At 41.3% G+C, this 21,905-nt stretch overlaps 1 protein-coding gene across 2 annotated transcripts in view; it reads left to right on the forward strand.

The window, feature by feature from the left end:
* Window positions 1–21,905, forward strand: part of LOC124602995 (nodal modulator 3) — a 154,289-nt gene that overhangs the window by 74,099 nt on the left and 58,285 nt on the right. For both annotated transcript variants that reach the window (XM_047136362.1, XM_047136363.1), the window contains 2 exons: window positions 1,087–1,378; window positions 19,310–19,515. In XM_047136362.1, coding sequence (XP_046992318.1) covers window positions 1,087–1,378; window positions 19,310–19,515 — 498 coding nt within the window. The remainder of the gene's footprint in view (window positions 1–1,086; window positions 1,379–19,309; window positions 19,516–21,905) is intronic.

Genomic DNA, 21,905 nt, shown 5'->3' on the forward strand with positions numbered 1-21,905 from the left:
CACCATCAAGGGCCTTCATTGTTTTCCATGAAAGCCCACTATCATACTGGAATCTTCCAATAATTATTCATAATTAATCTGATTGACTGAGCGAGGTGGCATAGTGGTTAGTACACTCGACTCATGTTCAGGAGGGTGACAGCTCAAACCCACGTTGGGCCATCCTGATTTAGGTTTCCTGTGATTTCCCTAAATCGCTTCAGGCAAATGCCAGGATGGTTCCTTTGAAAGGTCACAGCCGACTTCCTTCCCCATCCTTTCCTAATCTGATGGGACCAATGACCTCGCTGTTTGGTCTCCTCCCCACCAACCAACCAATCAATCTTAGTCTGAATTTTGGTGCTTTCAAGCAAAATGCAAACAGAAACAGGCTGCAGACTGTACTCCGTAGAGGATATTGTTAAGGTCACGATCAGATCAACAGCATTCAACAGAATTAAATAAAGAAACTTGAGTAGTAATGGAGAATTTCTTCACTTCCTTGTCCACAAATCAATCCCCCCCTCTCCCCTGTTTCAGTCTACTGGTCTAAACAATACGCCATTCCCCCTGGTGTGTGGAAAGAGGCCCAAGAAATATCCACGTCTCCTAGACAAAAAGTGAAGGTGGTGCAGTTGTCTTGAAAATAAATCGTGGAAGTAGTGAGTTTTGCCACTTTCATTAAATGTGGTCGATAGAAAATGGGAAAACACTGACAGTAGTAAAGTTATTTTGTTGTAAAAGCAACAGCTCATCAAATAGTAGAGGCAATAACTCATTGACAAGCAAGACTGATGTTTTGGTATATTATTCCAAAGTCTGACAACAGGAAAAGTTCGAGAACTTATGTTCGCAAGAGACCCAGCCAGGGGCTGGAAACGTTAGAAGAAAATGATGATGACTCTGAAAGTCTAAGAGTTAAGGCAGATTTGCAAAGGTATATAGCCAAAGAGATGCAATTTGTATCTGCATTTTTTCGTTGTGATATAAACTAGTTACACTTTTAATTGTTTGTCAAGTATGATGGTCTGGATTGGGCTTGTCTCACTAGCCCTTAATAATCAAGCATCTATAAGAGTTTTACCCATTATTTATTTTATTTTACAGGTGATATGCAATTCCGGGATACACCTGTCAAGATAACGCCTAATACACCACAGCTGGCAGATTTATATCCTTCTGCTTTCAAGGTTTGTGGTAGTATAACACCTCACCACTTAACAACTGGTGTTGCGGAAAGAGGCCCAAGAAATATCCTCATCTCCAAGAAAGGAAGTGAAAGTGAAAAAATTACCTTGAAGTTAAACCATGGAAGTGGCGAGTTTTGCCACTTTCTTGCCCCTGGAAAATACGAGGCTAGTGTGGAAGTGACAGAAGAGGAGAAAAATCGTGGATTACAGTAAGTGTTACACCAAAAAAATGATCATAATGAAGATACAAGCACTGTCCATTAGAAAGGACATAGACCCACATTTATTCACATATCCTATAGATCATACCTGTAATTGTAATCCCTTGCTGTGAGTGGAACCTGTCAGTATTTTTATCATTCCATCTATGAATAGAATAAAACATAAATGTAGAATACATTTTTGTCAGGTGATTTTGCCAGTATGATAGGCAACAGCATATGAAATTCAGGCTACACAAGCTTTGTATTGATTTTTTGTTGGTAATAGTTTTGATTCCTAAGCAGGCAGACTAATATCTTATACATCACCACGTTTTTACACTTACGGATTCATCCACACCCTTCCTTTGTTCATTCCAAACTAAACATCCTTCATGGGGAGATGAAATAGACTGTTTAGCAATAGAGAATAACTAAGCTTTTTCAGTTTATTAAATGTGGTTGATAAAAAAAAATTACTCGCGCGCGCGCACACACACACACACACACACACACACACACACACACACACACACACAGAATGGGAAAAGGAAGTGGATGAAGATGAGATGGAGGATGTGATACTCTGAGAAGAATTTGACAGGGCACTGAGAGACGTAAGTTCAAACAAGACACATGGGATAGATGACATTGCTTCAAAATTTTTAAGACTCTTGGGAGATCCAACAATGACAATACTGTTCCACCTGCTGTGCAGGATACATGATACAGCCGAAATTCCCGTAACCTTCAAGAAGAATGTAATATCCCAGTATTAAAGAAGACAGGTGTGAGTATTACTGAAGCATTATTGCTGTAAGTCATGACCGCAAAATACTTAATTGAATTATTTACAGAAAAATGGAAAGGAAGTAGGAACACACTAGGCAATACTAACCTTATGACTTATCATAGATTATTGATTGAAGAAAGGTAAACCTACATGAAAACCTACATTTATAATTTGTGAATTTGAAACAATACACTATTTGAAATCTTGAAATTGTTGGTGATTTAATGCAGGTGTTGAAAGGTTATTTAAACTTATGCAGAAACCAGGCTGCTGTTAGAAGATCAGAGGACGTAAAAGGGAGGCAGTAGCTCAGAAGGGAGAGAGTCAGATTTGTAGCCTAAAATCCATATTGTTCAATTTGTTCACGGAGAAAGCAGTAATGGAAACCAGGTAGAAATTTGGAAAAGACATTAAAAAGAAATAAAAAGAAAACTTAGTTTGCCGATGGTATGTAATCGTATTTGAGAGAGCACACGACTTGGTAGATGAGGTGAATAGAATGGACAGAACTGAAAAAAAGAGGTTATAAAGATGATTAATAAAAATAATACCAGCATAATGGAATGCAATCATCTTAAATAAGGTGATGCAAAGATAATTAAATTAAGGAATGACACTAAAAGTATAAGGGATGTTCAAAAAGAAACAAGCTGGAGTCTGGAAAGTGCAAACCAGTGACAGGAAGGTAATATCATGGCAAGTACAATGATGTGTGGTTCTGACCAGAGCATGGAAGTTCACAGCCAGTCGCTAGATGGCACACGTGCACGTCACGTGACTATACAGAGTTAGCAGCAGCATGCATCAGTCGTCCAGCACTGCCAGTCGAATTGCAAACAGTGATGCGGAGGCATCCACAGAAGAGCAAAGAGGTGTTGTGTGTTTTGCGACAGTGGAAGGTGTAGGAGGAACGGACATTCATCGTCAAATGTCACAAGTGTACGGCAAACAATGCATGTCCCTTGCAAAGATCAAGGCATGGCACAAGTGCTTCAGGGAAGGATGGGTGCCGTTATCTAATGATGCATGGTCTAGAGCACCACACTGGTTTACCAATGAAATCGTCCAGCTGGTGGATGCACTCATTACCCAGGACCGCCGAATGATAGTGAAAGCAATAGCTGCCATGGTCAGATTCAGCATCAGAAGTGTTCACACCACCATGAAGGAACGATTACACATGCGCAAACTGTGTGCCCAATGGGGGCCCCACAGTCTAAAACCACACCAGGAAGCATGTCAAATGGCCCACTGTCTTGCTCATCTGCTGCACTATGCTCTGGAAGGGAATGCATTCCTGGCATGAGTGGTGGCTGGAGATTGTTGTGACTTGGCGAGACAGCCAAGCCACTACGAGGTAGCCGAAAGGCACGCGTTTAAGCTCACGCAGGATGGCGTGAGGTCTGGAAAATGACAAGGTCTTTATAGTATCAAAAATAGTATGTAGCTTCTGGAATACTTAACTTTAATCCATAATTGGTGAACATCGGTCTGACTGTACATGCATCACAAGATAAATAGCAGTTGATAATGGCGCCTTGCAAGGTCGTAGCAAATGACGTAGCTGAAGCCTATGCTAACTATCGTCTCGGCAAATGAGAGCGTAATTTGTCAGTGAACCATCGCTAGCAAAGTCGGCTGTACAACTGGGGCGAGTGCTAGGAAGTCTCTCTAGACCTGCCGTGTGGCGGCGCTCGGTCTGCAATCGCTGACAGTGGCGACGCGCGGGTCCGACGTATACTACCGGACCGTGGCCGATTTAAAGGCTACCACCTAGCAAGTGTGGTGTCTGGTGGTGACACCACAGAGATGACTCATGGTGTCATCACTTTGAACCAGAATCAAAACGACGAAGTCTCCAGTGGAAGCATCCAGGGTCGTTACTACCACGAGAAAAAGCCAAGGCTATCCACACGAGTGCAGGAAATGTTATGCTGACATTCTTCTTTGACCAAAATGGCCCCCTTCTGATTCACTTCCTGCAGCATGAGACAACAGTGAATGCCCAGCGTTACTCACAAACCTTGGCCACCCTTCGCCAAGCGATCAAATCAAAATGTCCAGGCAATCTCACCTGTGGGATCATGTTACTCCATGACAATGACAATGCAAAGCGTCATACAGTCAACACAGTCACAGTACTCCTGCAGAAATTAAAATGGGAGGTTCTCGGCCACCCTCCATACAGTCAGGACCTCTCTCCCTGTGAATACACCATTTTTGGTCCCCTTAAAAAGGCTCTGAGGGGCAAACAAGTCACCTCGGACAATGAAATCCAGCTGTACATGTGGAACTGGTTAATGTCGAAGCCCTGGGAATTTTATGAGGCGGCCATTTACTGCCCACTGTGGTGGGACAAGTGTCTCAACAGCCAGAGTCAATACTTCTAACATACAGATAGATACTGGTTTCTGTAATTACGCCTCTGGCTCATTTCTTTTTAAACACCCCTTATAATATATGAATTTTGCTGTTTGGGAAGCAAATTAACTGACAGCAGCAGAGGTAAAGGAGATATAAAATGCAGACTTGATATTGGAGGAGAACCTTTTTTGAAGAAAAGAAATTTGTTAATGTCAAACATAAATTTAAGCGTTAGAAAGTCTTGTCTGAAACTATTTGTCTTGAGTGGACCAATATATTGAAGTGAGACACAGACAACAAACATTACAGGCAAGAAAATAGAAGCTTATAAAATGTGGTGCTACAGAAGATTGATGAAGATTATATGGGCTGAATGTGTAAGTAATGAAGATGTACTGAGTCATACCAGGGAGAAAAGGAATTTATGACGCTTCAATGTAAAAGAAGGAATAGATTGATGGGACACGTCCTGAAGTGTTACAGAAATAATTTGCTTGGGAATGGGGAAAATTGTATAGATGAATTTTGCTATTTGAGAGGCAAATTAACTGATAGCAGCAGAGGTAAATAAATTGCAGACTTGCTACTGCTCAACAGTTTCTGCACCCTTTCTTATCACCTCCTCCTAATTAATGTCCACTCACCCTCATTGTGCACTGCTGTGTGCCAACACACTGACTGGTCTTCTCTCCTTCTCTGCTCCTCTCCTTTTCTGCCCCTGCCCCCTTCCCAACCCAGAGCATCCTGACAGCACAGAGCATTCTTGTCCTACCACCTAGGCCGTGCATGCTCCATGAGGCAACACTGACTCCCCACAACTGTAACCTACTATCCCTCCCATTACCATGCCCCACTTTGGATTGCTGCTTCTGCTCGATGTGATACAGTTTCCTTCTGGCTGGAGGTGCTGGAGACAGTGATCGTGTGCATGTGAAGTGTGCTCGTTTGTGTGAATGAGTGAGTGTGTTTCTTTCCCTTTCTGATGAAAGGTTTGACTGTAAGCTCAGTGCGGAAGTCTTTATGTTGTGCCTGTCTGCAACTCAGTTGTGTCATCTTCACGATGAGTAGCAATCTATCCTTTACATAACATTTTTGATATTCCAACGTGGACTTTCCATTGTTTCATTTCTCCTTTGTTATACACAAGGTGTACATCTGACGCAATCAGCAGCTTTCAGCCTCTATGCCCATTTTTAGGATATAAATATGTACATATAACCCAGGAAAATGTACTTTAAGTCCAATTACATGTATACCTGTAAACAATTATATCATCTGATCTAAAACTTGTTTAGCAGTAAATAGTGTCTTTCTGCACTCAATCACTTTTGCACACTTTTCATATGTGTTGCATGTGTGCCTCTAGGTCAGAAATCCTTCGGTACCTAATAGAAGTAGTCAATACAGGAAATTTGGAATTAAAATACACTAGAGCTAAAATTATATATGGTCAGCACATCAAAAGAATATTATATAAATTAAAAACGAAGTGATAGAACCACTTGAAAAACTTTTGTATTTAGGACAGCTAATCACTGGAAAGACGGGAAAAAAAATAAACAGAAAATGATAAAAGGTGTGGAGATAGCAATATTTTGTTGTAACTAGAGTTTTCAAAACTAAACTGCCAATGTTTACACATTGGAAGGTTTATAATCAAACTTACATCAATGACACATGGATTTTCAGTATGAAAACCATTCAAAACCTGATTGTTGCTCAACAAGCAGCTGGGTGAATTGCTAAGACGATATGAAAGGACCAAGAAGACAACATAATGGAAGGTGAGCAGATAACACTAGAAAGCATGAAGAAGCATCAAGAATGTGTACAGCTGCAGCATGTGATGCAAAACAACTCTGGGGTCCTACAATTAGTTGAAGTTTTAAATTGATGATGCTTACAGGAAGTAATAAAGTAGAAACCTCTTGCTAACAAGTTACTGATGGCCGAGAATCAGTTGCCAGCATCTATTTTGAACTGTTTTACTACACAGGTTGGATAAGCCATTGGACATTATTGATGATTCTGGTCACTGAAAATTATGGTGCCGCAGGAGAGCATGTAATTGCCAAAGTCATAACATTATTTAAACACTTTAAAGAACCATTGTGAATATACACCCAAAAAATTGGCAGCAAGAAATAATGCCCTGAGAAAATTGGTGTACGGCAAACATGATGCAAACTTTCATGTTCTTGAAACAACAGCTAATGGCCTTTAATTCTCTCCAGCCGAATATGCCTACAAATCTGGAACAGATCTGCAATACAAAGAAAGTAAATGTCATGCTAAATAAAACATGTCGCACAGTAAGTGGTTGCATAAATGTCACACTGCTGAACAAAGTTAAACAATGGAATGTCCAGGATGGAATAATGACAATATTATAAAAAGGGTAGATTACTACTCACCATATAGTAGACATGCTGAGTTGCAAACAGGCACAACAAAAAGGACTGTCAATCAAGTAAACTTTCAGTCAAAAATGCCTTTATCAGAATTAGAGAACACACACACACACACACACACACACACACACACACACACACACACACACACACACGCAAACGCAACTCTCACACCCATGACCACAGTCTCTGGCCATCAAGACCAGACTCTGAGCAGCAGCACTTGATGGGAGAAGCTCTCTGGATGTTGGGGGTAAGGAGGAGGCTGGGACAGGGAGGGGGAGGGGGAGGGACAATGACAATAAAGTGCTGCTTGTGGGAGCATACAGGGACAAGATAGTAGGACAGTTAGGTGCTGTCGGGAGGTTAGATGGAGGGGGGCAGTGGTGGTGGAGGGGGGGGGTAGGGGCGGTGGTAAAAGAGAGAAGTAAAGAGAATGTGGGTGCTTAATGGAATAGTGGGCTGTGTAGTGTAGTGTAGTGTAGTGTAGTGTAAACAGAGAAGGAAATAAGTGGGTGCATGACAAAGACTAATGCAGGTTGAGACCAGGAGGGTTAGGGAACATAGGGTACACTGTAAGGAGAGGTCTCACCCATGCAATTCAGAAAAGCAGGTATTGGTAGGAAGGATCCAAATGGCACAGTCTGTGAAGCAGCCATTAAAATGGAGAATGTTGTGCCGGGCAGTGTGCTTAGCAGCTGTGTGATCTAGTTTGTTGGTGGCCATTCATGCAAACAAACTGCTTGTTGGTTGTCATGCCCACATACAACACAACACAGTAGTTGCGAGATATGAGTCATGAGGCAAGGGGTTGGGAGTGGGAGTTGTGTAGGGATGGATGAGGACACTGTGAATGTTTGGTGGGTGGTGGAATACCACAGTGGGAGAAGTGGGAAGCATAGTGGGTAGGTCATTCCTCTTTTCAGAGCATGGTGAGAAGTAGCAGAAACCCTGGTGGAGAATATGATTTAGTTGCTCCAGTCCTCGGTGGAACTGATTCATGAGGGGAATGCTCATCTGTGGCCAGCGCTAGGACATTGGGAGATGGGGAGCCAGGGAGATCTGTTTCCGTACAAGGTTGGGAGTGTAATTATGGTCCACGAAGGCCTCAGTGAGACCCTTGGTGTATTTCGAGAGAGACTGCTCGTCACTACATATGCAATTGCCGTGGTTGGCTAGGTTGTATAGAAGGGACTTCTTGGTATGGAATGGATGGCAGCTGTGAAAGTGAAGGTATTGCAGGTGGTTAGTAGATTTGATACAGATGAAGGTACTGACATAGCCTCTTTGAGGTGAAGGTTAACATTGAGGAAGGTGGCTTGTTGAGTTGAGGAGGACAAGGTTAATTGAATGGGAAGAGGTGTTGAGGTTTTGGAGAAATGTGTATAAGCTGTCCTCACCCTAGATCCAGATGATGATGATTTATCAATGAATCTCCTGTATGAAAGATACCTATCTTTTCCTCCACCGACTCTCCACAGTTTCGGTTCCTTTACCACATGGTGTCATGCTCGTCATTATTGATGCCACCACCCTTTACACTAAGATCCCTGATGCCCATGGCCTTGCCTCTATTGAACATGACCTTTCCCTACACCAAACAGATTCCAAACCTGCAACTTCCTTCCTAGTCTCCATAACCAACTATATTCTCACCCACAATTACTTTTCCTTTGAAGGGGTCATCTATAAACAAATCCTAGGTACAGGAATAGGCACCTGCATGGCACCATCCTATGCCAACCTATTCATAGGCCAACTGAAGACATCCTTTCTAACTACTGAGACTCCTAAACCCCTTACCTGGCTCAGATTCACTAATGTCATCTTCCTGATCTGGATCAAGGATGAGGCCACACTATCCACATTCCTCCAGAACCTCAACACCTGGTCCTCCTCAACCCAAGCCACCTTCCTCGATATTGAACTCGACCTCAAAGATAGGTAAATCAGTACCACCAAGCATATCAGATCTACCAACCACCAACAAAACCTTCACTTTGACAGTTGCCATCGATTCCATACCAAGAAATCCTTTCTGCACAGTCTAGCCAATCATGGCCGTTGCATCTGTAGTGATGAGCAATCTCTCTTGAAATACACTAAGGGTCTCACTGAGGCATTTGTGGACCATAATTACCATCCCAACCTTCTACAGAAACAGATGTCCCCGGTCCCTCACTTCTTGAAGTCCCACCGCCTGGTCACAGATGAGCATTCCCCTTGTGATCCAGTTTCACCGAGTACTGAGGCAACTAAATCATATTCTATTGCTTCTCACCATGCTCTGATAAGAGGGATGGCCTATCCACTATCCTTCCCAGTCCTCCCACATTGGTATTCCACCGCCTGCCGAGCCTATACAGTGTCCTCACCCATCCCTACACAACTCCTGCTCCCTATCCCGTGTCTAATGGCTCATATCCCTGTAGTAGACCTAGATGCACGACCTGTTCCATACATCCTCCCACCACCAGCTACTCTATTCTGGTCACAAACATCACCTATCATATCAGAGGTAGGACAACCAACAAGCTGTCTGTCCACACGAATGGCCACCGACGAACTGTGGCCAAGAAACAGCTGGACCACTCCGTTGCTGAGCAAGCCACCTAACATGACGTCTCCGACACCACACAATCCTCTGTTCCACCAATGTACCCACAGTCTTTTTACTCCTCTCATTTTGTGCTGTCCATCCCCCCCAAACCCCCATGCCCCTCTCTCTTCCTGTCCTCTGTACAACGTTCCGACTTCATGTAGCCTCTCTCTCTCGCCCTCCCTACCTCCCCTTATCCATGATGTATTCTCCCACAAGTAGCCCTTTACCTTTTGTCACTGCTATCCTGCTATCCATCCCCTTCCCTTCCTCAGCCTCCTCCTCACCCCATCAAAAAATTTCTTTGTTGTGCCTATCTGTGACTCATCATCTCCACTACATGGTGATTAGTAATCTATCTTTTCCATAATATTGCATTATTCTTTTCTTGATTTTCAGTTGTTTGATTTTGCCTAAAGGCTTTTCTTCCATCCCGTAAACCAGTGCTGTTTTCCTGTGTTACTACTTTTTCCCTTTGTTACTAATTTTCTAAAGCACTGCTATACTTGGTGTCTACCTTGCTTTCTCTTCTTTCCTGTGTGTCACTTGTTACCATTCAAACTGCATCACATGTTCAACTTATGAGCCACAATGTATCGACCATCTGCGCACAGCAGATGGCTACAAGATCGCACTGATTGGTGGTGCTGCATCTCATGTCCCGCATTACTCCCGCCGGTATCGTTAATCCTAGACCTTCAAATTGATCACTCTGCCTGCATCACTCTTGCATATTTTAGCATGTTATTTTCCGTACCTTCCTGGACCACACAAACTTGTACCTCATCGTACCATTTCCTCCCCAACCCCCACTCTTTCTTCTCTCTTATTCCATATCACATATACTAACCTCACCCAATCTAGTCACACCTGCTGCCCCTTTCTTTACTCTTATCCACCCACAGACTTGCAACCCACATTACACTCTTTTTATTTATTTTTTCTTTGATCTCAGTATGTTTTCATGTCGATTTCAGTTGGTTTTCACTCTAGACCTACTTCATCAGATTTCATCTTGTTTCCCCATATTTCATATGTGATTTTTTCCCACATACTTTGGTGTATTTTTGTGAACTTTTTGCGTGTTATATGTGTATTTTTAGATGTTTTTTATCCTCCACAAAGAATCCTTGCTCCTTCCATCAGCGTCAATACAGGAAAGTTTCCTTATCCCTAGCCATAACCAAGTGTCACATACTGTTCATGCGTTGTTACTTAGCTCATGGAATCCCCCCCAAATGACCTTACCATCAAATTACCCCTCTCCAGCTGCAACCTTTCCTTCCACAATGACCTCCATCTGTTCAGATTCTTCCAGTCCTTAATCCTCACCAACAAAGTCCTGCAAAATCACGTCAATCAGCCTCATGCAATACCTCCTCTCCATCTGTAAAATTTTCTTGCTATGTGATCCGAAATTCCTGTATCCCATATCACACCCTGAGTCTTGCTCTCCAGGAGTGTACACAGTGCCACCTCAATAAACTCTCCAACCTGTTCACTTCTTACTCCTGCCTTGGACTACCACTATCCACCACCTATACAGCAACCTCCAAATCTCCCCCAACAACCTCCAAATCTCCCCCACATACCCTCATAGGTGACAGGCCCAGCCATGCAGACCTACAAAGTTTACCCCACCCTCAAAAACCCCTCCCACCACCATACAGAATCCAGAACCTAACCAGACCTGAAACATGCCTTAGCCCCACAGAAATATCAGCGTCATGCAGGACTTGTTAAAGACCTTCCCTCCTTCTCCCAGCCCCTACAGTGGAAACACTTTTTCGTAACGTGCTCTACAAGTCGGGCTCAACCAAAGACCAATGTTGATCCCTGCCACACTTTGTTCACTCCTCCTCCCAACTGTGATCCAGCCCAACTGCCCCCAAATCACCCCCTGTTAACTCCCCAGAATTCTTTAACCTCAAACCTTGGTGTACTGATGAATGCAAAACTCCAATTTGGATGCAACGAATTGATATTGTGGTGAACAGCATATACCAACTGCGAGAATCAGATGTTCCATGACACAAACACATCTCTGTGTCTTACTGAACCAAAGATTTGTTTTATGGACTCTTTGTGAAGGAAATGGAGAGATTGGATGTGTGAGAGGAGACTGGAGAGAGAGAGAGAGAGAGAGAGAGAGAGAGAGAGAGAGAGAGAGTGCGAGTGCGTGTATTGTCGTGAGACGCCATTATGGTATGTAGTAAATGTTCAAATAGTTTTTTGCACAAAATACAATCCAATAACTTACATTGAGTACTCAACCAAACCAAGAAATTCAATCCACAAACAGAAAAATAAATACTCCTAGGAACAAGGACTATATACAGCACAACTGCTAAAGAACTAATTGCCACAAGGATTTATATGAATCAGTGGAAACAAGCAGGGAAGTGTACAAAACAGCAATAGAACTTAAATGGAAGGATGCTGCAGTCTCAGATAAAGAATCAGTGAAAATTTTTACTGACACAACTCCAGCACAAATAACAACAGAATCATTAAAAGTGAATTCTGTATGTGTGGAGAGGACAGTTACTCAAGAAATAAACATACCCAAGAGATCAGTACAAAAGTTAGAAGAAGCAGCAAATGATGTGGCAGAAAAGAAGACACCGTTTAAGAAGAGAGACCTACTTGCAAAAAGAAGAATAGCAACTCGAGCCCAAGGAGTAAGAATACCTACAGGTGGAATACAGCAGTCAACCCGAAGAAAAAAACCACAACCAAGTGACCAGGATTTTTGGTGGGATCAGCAGTGGTTTCACAGAAGGAAGCAGTTAACAAAGTGAGTCATCAAGTGGATGAACAGGTACATGACTATCGTAACACAGATGATCACAGTGCAACGAGGTTAAAGACATTAACTGAACCTACAACTTCAAATATAGAGTCAAATTGCTCTCAGAGGAATCCAGACAATCTACTTACTTTTCTACAAGTTAACATTTGTTGTATTAGAAATAAGATTTGAGAATTAGAACATTTATATAACACTGGGCATGTAGATGTTACATGTGTATCAGAGCACTGGCTAACCCAAGAACAAGTAAATATATTTTTTCCCCAAGGGTATGTTGTAGGAGACATGATATGTAGAAAACAGAGAAAGGATGGTGAGGCTGGAATTTTTGTCAAAGAAGGAATAAAGTTTTCCAGAATTGATGTATCTCTGTACTCCCCAGAACTAGATGGGGAGTTTAGCTGTGTAAAACTAATGAATGAAAATACAGTGCTAGTTAGTCTATATAGATCACCAGATGGTGATGTAAATTTGTTTATTGAAAAATGTGAATTAATAGTTAAAACATATTGAAGATTAAGACAAGAATTCCTATCTGTGGTGATTTCAACATAGAAATGGCAAACACACAGAGGCTAGTTACTAAATCATTCTTGAATATGCTAAGATCATTGGACCCCTATTGTACAAATAACCATGCCACACGTCAGAATGCCTGCATAGACAATATTGTTGTGAATTTCCATAGGGAAGATTTTACAGTCAGTCTTGCAGGAAGTGGACTTGCAGATCATGAGCCACTACTCCTTACACTCTGTAAAAGGCAACCAGTTAAAATTGAAGACTCTAAAGTAGTAATGGTACGAGGGCAAAAGGAAGAGTACATAAGTATGTTTGTTGATAGATTAGGAAGTGCAGATTGGGACTTTATATATAATTGTCAATGTGGGAAAAGGGAAGCTGAAATTATCTTGATAACTTCTTTAGAAAGTATACGGATTTGTGGTATACTAGTAAAAAAATTAGATAGCCAAGTGAAATAAAAAAAAAGTCTGAACTGGTTTACTGAAGAGCTAGCAGAAATTAAAGGAAACATGCGTATGCTGTACCAGATGCATAAGCAAGCTGCTAACCAAGGGGCAGAACAGAGTGTGAACATTCATAGGTCGTATCTGAAACTCAAAAAATTCTACAAAGCTGAACTACTTCTGCCAAAAAAGCAAGCAGTGGAAAACTATATAGAAAGGGCTCCCAATAAATGTAAGGCAGCCTGACAAATAATAAAACAAGACAGTACACCAAAATGCACAGAAAAAGCTCTGCTTGAACCTGAGGAATTAAATCAGTACTTTTTAAACTCGTTTAAAGAATTAAGTAACAGCATTAAAGCAACAAATTCATCTGCAATGGACCTTGTTGTAACACCACTGCCTGTTAACCTGGTATTTCAGTGGAGGACTGTCACACCTGCTGATGTTATAAAAGCTGTATCCAAATTTTCAGGTTCTAATAGTATAGACTGTTATTGGTTATCAAATAACATAATTAAAAAAACAATACACTCAATCACCAAACCATTAGCTTTTATTTTTAATAAATGTGTGGGATTTGGAGTTTTTCCGGATGCACTTAAGGTATCAAAAGTTGTCCCAGTTTTTAAAAAAGGGGACAAACATCTTCCCCAAAGCTACAGACAAGTCTCCATTGTTCCAATATTCTCAGATATTTGAGGCACTGATACACACACAAATAAGCAGCTTCTGTGAAATACACAATATCCTATGTAGCAATCAGTTTGGTTTTTGCAAGAGGAAAAACACAACTAGGGCCATCTTGGAAATCATTGACCAAACATTAACAGCCTTTGAAAATAATGACATGGTTTTACTTATATTATGTGACCTAAGCAAATCTTTCGATTGCATTGCTGTTGACGTACTACTTGGGAAATTAGAGTTTTATGGGGTGAGACAGAGCACTTTAGCTGTGATAAATTCATATTTAATTAACCGAAAACCATTTGTTTCTGTCAGAGATGTAAATTCTTCCCTACTGGAAATCAGCACAGGGGTCTATCCTTGGACCCTTCTTCTTCATTATAGCTATTAATGATTTGCCTAAAAACATAGTCCACCCTCTTGTATGTTATGCTGACAATACAACACTACTTACCACACATCAGAACATTTCAGATCTGAATAACCTAACAAAAGAAACACCTGATAAAACCCAACTACTTTTAATGGGAATATCAAATAAGGTAGGTAATAAGTCAGTAAACTCTTAGGTATTCACATTGACTCAAAACTCTATTGGGAGGAACATGTCAATCACGTATGTGAAAAAATATCTCGGGAGGCATATCATCTGTTGAACCTAAGGGAGGTAGTGAGCTTGGAGTACCGTAGGGTGACATACTTTGGGCTATTCCAGTCACATATTTCATATGGTCTGATTATATGGGGGCACTCCCCTCACATCAAGAACATCTTGAAATTACAAAAAAAAGTCTTATGTATAATATGTAAAAGAGGTCATAGGGAACACTGTAGTCCTCTTTTCCAGACTCAGAATACTCACAATTATAAATTTATACATCTATGTGTCTGTACTCTATATTAAAAATAATATTTCAGAATTTATTGCCAGAGGGGAAATACATGAACTCAACACCAGGGGTAAGGGTAATGTAGACATACCGTCCCACAGATCAGCAAGAACAGGAAATTACCACAAAGTAAACCCACTCAAAATGTTCAATAAACTACCAATTCTTGTTCAGTCTATGGATATATATATATATATTTTTTAAGTGGTACTGCTGCCTGTCAGATCATCCATCCTATGACATTAAAGAATTCTTTGAGATGCCTGAGGAGGATATTAGCATTTAAAAATTGTCTATAGTTAAACATATTATTGTGTGCTGTGGTTAATCGTGTGTAATTACATAGTGTGTACAATACACAATACAATACTATATTATATTATAGCATAGCTTATTGCATTAACGTTTAGAAACTAATCTGGTGTAATTTGGTACACTGCCATGCTTCAAATGTATTCTATAATGTACTGACTCTAGTTTATTTTATTATTATGTATGTACTACTACATCTTGTATGACGAAGCCAATATCATTGTAAAATAATCTATGGTGAATAAAATTCTTGATTCTTGAGTCCATCTCTCTCCTCACCGCTACCACTCCCTACACTCCTGCCTTCTGCATGCTTCCTAAAGTCATAAACCCAACCACCCAGGGTGACCCATTGTGGCCAGTTACTGTACCCTCATTGAGAGAATCACTGCTCTCGCAGACCAACACCTTCAGCCTATTACCCAGAACGTACCCTCCTATATAGAAGATATCAACCATTTCTTCCACAGACTCTCCGCAGTTCCAATTCCGTTATCACATGGTGTCTACTCGCCACAATTGATGCCACCATCCTTTGCGCTAATATCCATAATGCCCATGGCTTTATTGTTATTAAACACTGCCTTTCCCAATGCCCAATGGGTTCCAAATCTACAACTTCCTTCCTAGTCACCATCACCAACTACATCCTCACCCACAATTACTTCTCCTTTGAAGATATCACGTACAAACAAATCGAGGGTATGGTTATGGGCACCCACACGGCACATCTTATACAAACCTATTCATGGGCTTCTAGAAGAATCTTTTCTAACCACCCAGAATCCAGAACCCTTCACCAGGTTCAGATTCATTAATGAAATCTTCATGTTGAGTGCTATTGACTAAGAATATCAAATTGACATCATATTTCTAGATTTCTAGAAGGCTTTTGACATTGTACCACACAATCGGCTTATAGTGAAGTTGCTTGCTTTAATATTGTTTCGGTTATGTGAGTGGATTCGCGTTTTTCTGTCAGAGAAGTCACAGTTCATAGTAATTAACGGAAAGTCGTCAAGTAAAACAAATGTGGTTTCTGGCATCCCCCAAGGTAGTGTTATAGGCTCTTTGCTGTTCCTTATTTATATAAACAATTCAGGAAACAATCTGAACAGTCGTCTTAGGTTGTTTGCAGATGGTGATAGTAAAGTCATCAAAAGATCAAAACAAATTGCAAAATGATTTACAAAAGATACCTGTATGGCAGTTGGCCCTAAATAACGAAAAGTGTGAGGTCATTCACATAAGTGCTAAAAGGTATCTGTTAAACTTTGATTACACAATAAATCAGTCAAATCCAAATGCCATAAATTCAACTAAATACCTAGGAATTACAGTTACAAACAACTTAAATTGGGGGGAACAAATAGAGAATGTTGTGGGGGAAGATTAACCCAAAACTGCGTTTTATTGGAAACACACTAAGAAAATGTAACAGATCTACTAAAGAGACTGCCTACACTATGCTTTTTTGTCCTCTTTTAGAATGCTGCTGTGCAGTGTAAGGTCCTTACCAAATAGGATTGACGGGGTACATCAAGAAAGTTCAAAAAGGGCAGCACGTTCTGTATTATCGCAAAATATGGGAGAGAGTGTCACTGAAATGATACAGGATTTGGTTGGACATCATTGAGACAAAGGCATTTTTCATTGTGGCAGAATCTTCTCAGGAAATTTCAATCACCAATTTTCTCCTACGAATGCAAAAATATTTTATTGATGCCGACCTACATAGGGAGAAGCGATCATATTAATAAAATAACGGAAATCAGAGCTTGCACAGAAAGATATAGGTGTTCATTCTTTCCGTGCGCTATACAAGATTGAATTAATAGAGATTTATTGTGAATGTGGTTCGGTGAACCCTCTGCCAGGCACTTAAGTGTGATTTGCAGAATATCCATGTAGATGTAGACATAGATCTGGGTTGAGGGTGAGGACACACTATCCACATTCCTCCAGAATCTCAACACCTTCTCGCCCATTCATTTCATATGGTCCTACTCAACACAACAAGCCACTTTTGTCGATGTTGACCTCCCCCTCAAAGATGGCTACGTCAATACCTCCATCCATATCAAATCTACCGACTACCAGCAATACCTCAGTTTCAACAGGTGCCACCTATTCTGTACCAAGAAGTCCTTTCCACACAGCCTAGCCACCCATGTCTGTCGCATATGTAATCACAAACAGTCTCCCTCAAAATACACCAAGGGTCTCACTTAGGCCTTCACAGACGGTATTTACCCTCCCAACCTTGTATAGAAATTGATCTCCTGTGCCTTTCTCTCCATTCACCCACCACCTCGCAATGTTCCACCGTCCAGCTACAGAGGGGTGTTCCCATCAAGACTCATGACCACCCAGGACTGGAGCAACTGAATCATATTCTCCACCAGGGTTTTTGTTACCTCGCACTGTTCCCTGATGTGAGGGATGTCCTACCCACTATCCTTCTCACCCCTCCCACACTGGTATTCCATGACCCATGGAATCTACATAGTATTCTTGTCCGTCCCTACACAACCCCTCCTCCCAATCCCTTGCCTCATGGCTCATATCCCTGTAATTGGCCTAGATACAAGACTTGTCCTATGCACCCTCCCACCACTACCACCCACTCCAGTCCAGTCACAAGCATCAGCTATTCCACCAGAGGTAGGGTTGCCGGTGAAACCAGTGTGTTGCATTCTACGTGGTCATGACAATCAACAAGCTGTTTGTCTGCATGAGTAGCCACTGATGAACTGTGGCTCATAAACAATTGGATCACCCAGTTGCTGAACATGCTGCCCAACACAGTGTTTTCCATTTCAGTGACTGTTTGACAGCCTGTGCCATCTGAATCCTACCCATCAACACCAGCTTTTCTGCATTGTACAGGTAGGAACTCTCCCTGTAGTATACCCCACATTCCTGTAACCCTGCTGACCTCAACCTCGGTTAGTCATTGCCATACACCCACCTATCCCCTATCCTGTTCACACTCCGGTACTACACAGTCCTCTGTTTCACCAACGCATCCACAGTCTTTTTACTTCTCTCCTTTTCCACTACGCTCACCCCCGTCCTCCGTCTGACCACCTGACCGGACCTAGCTGCCCTGCCTCCTCTCCACCTTATCCCTATAAGCTCCCACATGTAGCACTTTTCCTTTGCCCACCCCTGCCCTGCTGTCCCTCCCTCTCCCCTTCACAGCTTCCTTGTTCCCCCATCACCCAGGTTGCTTCTCCCATCAACTGCTGCTGCTTGCAGTCTGTCCTGAGCGGCCATAGACTGTGGTTGAGTGAGTGAGTGAGTGTGTGTGTGTGTGTGTGTGTGTGTGTGTGTGTGTGTGTGTGTGTGTTTGTGGATCTGTCAATCTGTGACTCAACCTCTTCACTGTATGATGAGTAGTAATCTAATATTGTCACTCTCCTTGGAATACTTTGAGAGTTCTCAGTTGGCCACAAATGGATGTAGTGCTGGGGAGGACCAACTTAGTAAGTTGGGGCCTGAAAGATGAGAATGATACTCTTTGTGAATGTGTTCAAGACTTGCAGCATATTCTGGAATGCCCCACTTCTCTGTTCCAGTTTATCTTTGGAGAGCTGGGAAGCAAATAATTGTGATGTAGCTCAGTATTGCACCAAAATTACTGTATTAAGTTGCTTATGTCTGGATTCAAAAATGGAAGAAGCGGGCCACATTTCAGTTGGCCGTGGGATGAATTAGCTTGAAAGCCAATATCCCATGAATGTGTCCTCTTTTGATTCAATACCATGAGAAGATCTTATTGGGGCTTATGGTGGTTTATCAAAAATGATTTTATGTCATTTTGTAATTCCACTGATCTGTAATTTTTGTAACGTAGCTAATATGCCTATACCTTGCCTTAGGTGAATTCTCTTTTCTGATTATTACTTCACTGTGTGGCATTTCCTACACATTGTATTGCATCACTTATTATTACTATTATTATTATTAATTTTGTATCTGTCTTTACATCTAGATTACAATATTGTAATCTAGATGTAAAGATAGATGCAGAATTTAAAATAATAATAATTTTCAATGAACTAGCTGCATTATCGCTGGTGTTCTTTCTTTTTATAGGTTTGCGCCAGTTGTTCATTCATTTGAAATCACTGATCACCCAGTTTTGTCAGGTATTGTGTTTTCACAATTGAAAGTGCAACTCTCAGGAGAATTGCTGTGTTTGAATCCCGGTAATGACTGTGGGGATATACCAGTTGTTTTGAACACTATACCTCCGGATAATGATAATACCAAAATACCTGTTGGGATAACAGTTGCACGAGGTATGTAGGCACTCATGTTCATTTCTTATCAAAGGAGAATAACAATTTTACCATTTAGTGTAAAATATTTAAAGTTTTTTAGATCCATGTTCCCAGAATCGAAGTATTTAGAAAAATCAGTTTAAAATTGTAGTCTTGTTTAACGCGCACACGCACACACACACACACACATACACACACACACACACACACACACACACACACACACACACACACAAACAAACAAACAAACAAATCGACAATTACAACTTCAGCCCATTGTCACTCTAACAAGAAGGCCCACTGAGTAGGTTAATGCGGTGGGGAATCCATATACACTAAAACTTTAGACTTCTGGTTTATTCAGTTGCTAAATAACTTGTTTAGAATAAAAGAATAATTTATATTATGTTTTATTATATTATATTTATTTGTATAATTACATAGAAACTATAAAATCTGTGAGTTGTTATGTTTGTTTTTATGGTTTTCTCTTACTACAGCTTTTATTTCATATGCATTGGCTTCTCATTTTGTAATACTTTGTGTAACTCTTCATAAACTTAAGCTCTTGGAATTCTCACAGCAGACCTTCACATGAATTCCTGGTAGCTTCTGCCACTGTAGTTCGATGAGTATCTCTGTAACACTCTAATGCCATCTAAATGTATTGTGATGAAACATGAGAAATTCATAAACTGTTTCTTTTCTAGGTGAATTATATTCCATTAAGCTTTCTTGTGTCATGGCAGAGGGAGCCACACCAAATAATATGCCCCAGGTAGCAAGAAATAAATAAACTTTATTTACAGCCAAACTGAATATAACACCAAACATTCATTGGGACTTTACAGTGCTTCTTGGTTCCAATCCATCAGTAATTACTGACATTCATCTTGGAGATTTCTTAAAAGAGCGATCTTGGTGCAGCTGTATCAGTGGAGAGTGGTAGGGCTAGAGGATGCGCCAGGAGAGGCCTCAGGTGGACTAATGACTTGGCCGATGTAATCAGGGAGTGAAGGCGAGTTGTGCACAGATAGGCCACGAGTGCAGCAGGAATTGGGCCCAGTATGGAGAATTCAGCCAAGACATGAAGTGACAGCTTGAATGCAAATCATAGTGAAGGCTTCAGCAGCTGGTGTGGAGAACTCGAGGCATGGAGTGAAGACACAGCTTGAAGCAGAGATGTGTGCGCCCTATGCAGAGAACTCAGATGGGACTCCATGTGTACAGAAGTGCTGGGTGATGGGTGCTATGATTGGAGGATTGGGGATTGGCACTATGGCTCGAAGTGACTCTTGGTGCAAACTGACTGCAGTCGGGCAGGTGACGCCCTTTATAGCTGCCCGATGGAAAATATTTCTGGAAAATGAGAGGACACACAATCGGTGGAAGAATAACCAGTGCCCGCGAGGGCAGCACTAATTGCAGTGACTCTCATGCCTCTACATACTGCTTCTTCGCAGTGGTATCACCAGCAGCCTGGAGAGGCAGCAGCCCAGTGTTGTGTGGAGGTGGATCCCAGGAGGATACTACAAACTATTTCTATTGAATCTAAGTCTGAATATTTTTCCAAAGACTAGTTTAACATGGTCATTACACATTAGGTCATTACAGATGCATACTCCCAAGTTATTTTAAAATTGGTACTGTATCCAGGGTTGACTCCCGAATGAGGTGGCACAGTTATTAGCCTACTCAACTTGCATTCGGAGCCACGACAGTTCAAATCCGTGTTCGGCCATCCCAATTTAGGTTTTCTGTGATTTCCCTAAAATTGCTTCAGGCAAATGCTGGGTTGGTTCCTGTGAAAGGGTACGATCGAATTCCTTCCCCATCCTTCCCTAGTCTGTTGGGACCAATGACCTCACTGCTTGGTACCTTCCCCCAAATCAACCAACCAATCAGGGTTGACTGAAGTCTTCTTTGTCATTCATAACAGCTAGAGGCCATGGTATTTCTGAAATAAAGATAGAGTATAAAACTATAGTAAATCCTGCCAAAATTTGTGAATTATTGAATGAATTCTTTATAAATGTAGATAAATTAAACATCAATGTAGATTACCCAGACAAGATAAATTTCTAAAGAAACTTAATTCATTATGTGAAAGCAGTTGGCTTCAGTTACATTTCTATGAATTTCAGTATGATGAATACTTTTACCATTCATGATCACGTGGCATTCCCAGCTGTGCTCTTATCAAGATATTTCATTTTTTTCTCTCATATTAAAGGCATTTAAGAAATAGATGGCATACTCACTGTCCCACCACATAACTCTTGTAATGTTAATTGGGCAAGGTGGGGTTTCTTTTCCTGTTGGTGAGGTTTTGCACCTGCCTTCTGCACTAATAATATCTGTTGGCACAGCACACAACCTGCGCACACATTTTCTCACTATGTTTTAAA

Source organism: Schistocerca americana, chromosome 1, assembly GCF_021461395.2.
Source record: "Schistocerca americana isolate TAMUIC-IGC-003095 chromosome 1, iqSchAmer2.1, whole genome shotgun sequence".
Classification (NCBI taxonomy): domain Eukaryota; kingdom Metazoa; phylum Arthropoda; class Insecta; order Orthoptera; family Acrididae; genus Schistocerca; species Schistocerca americana.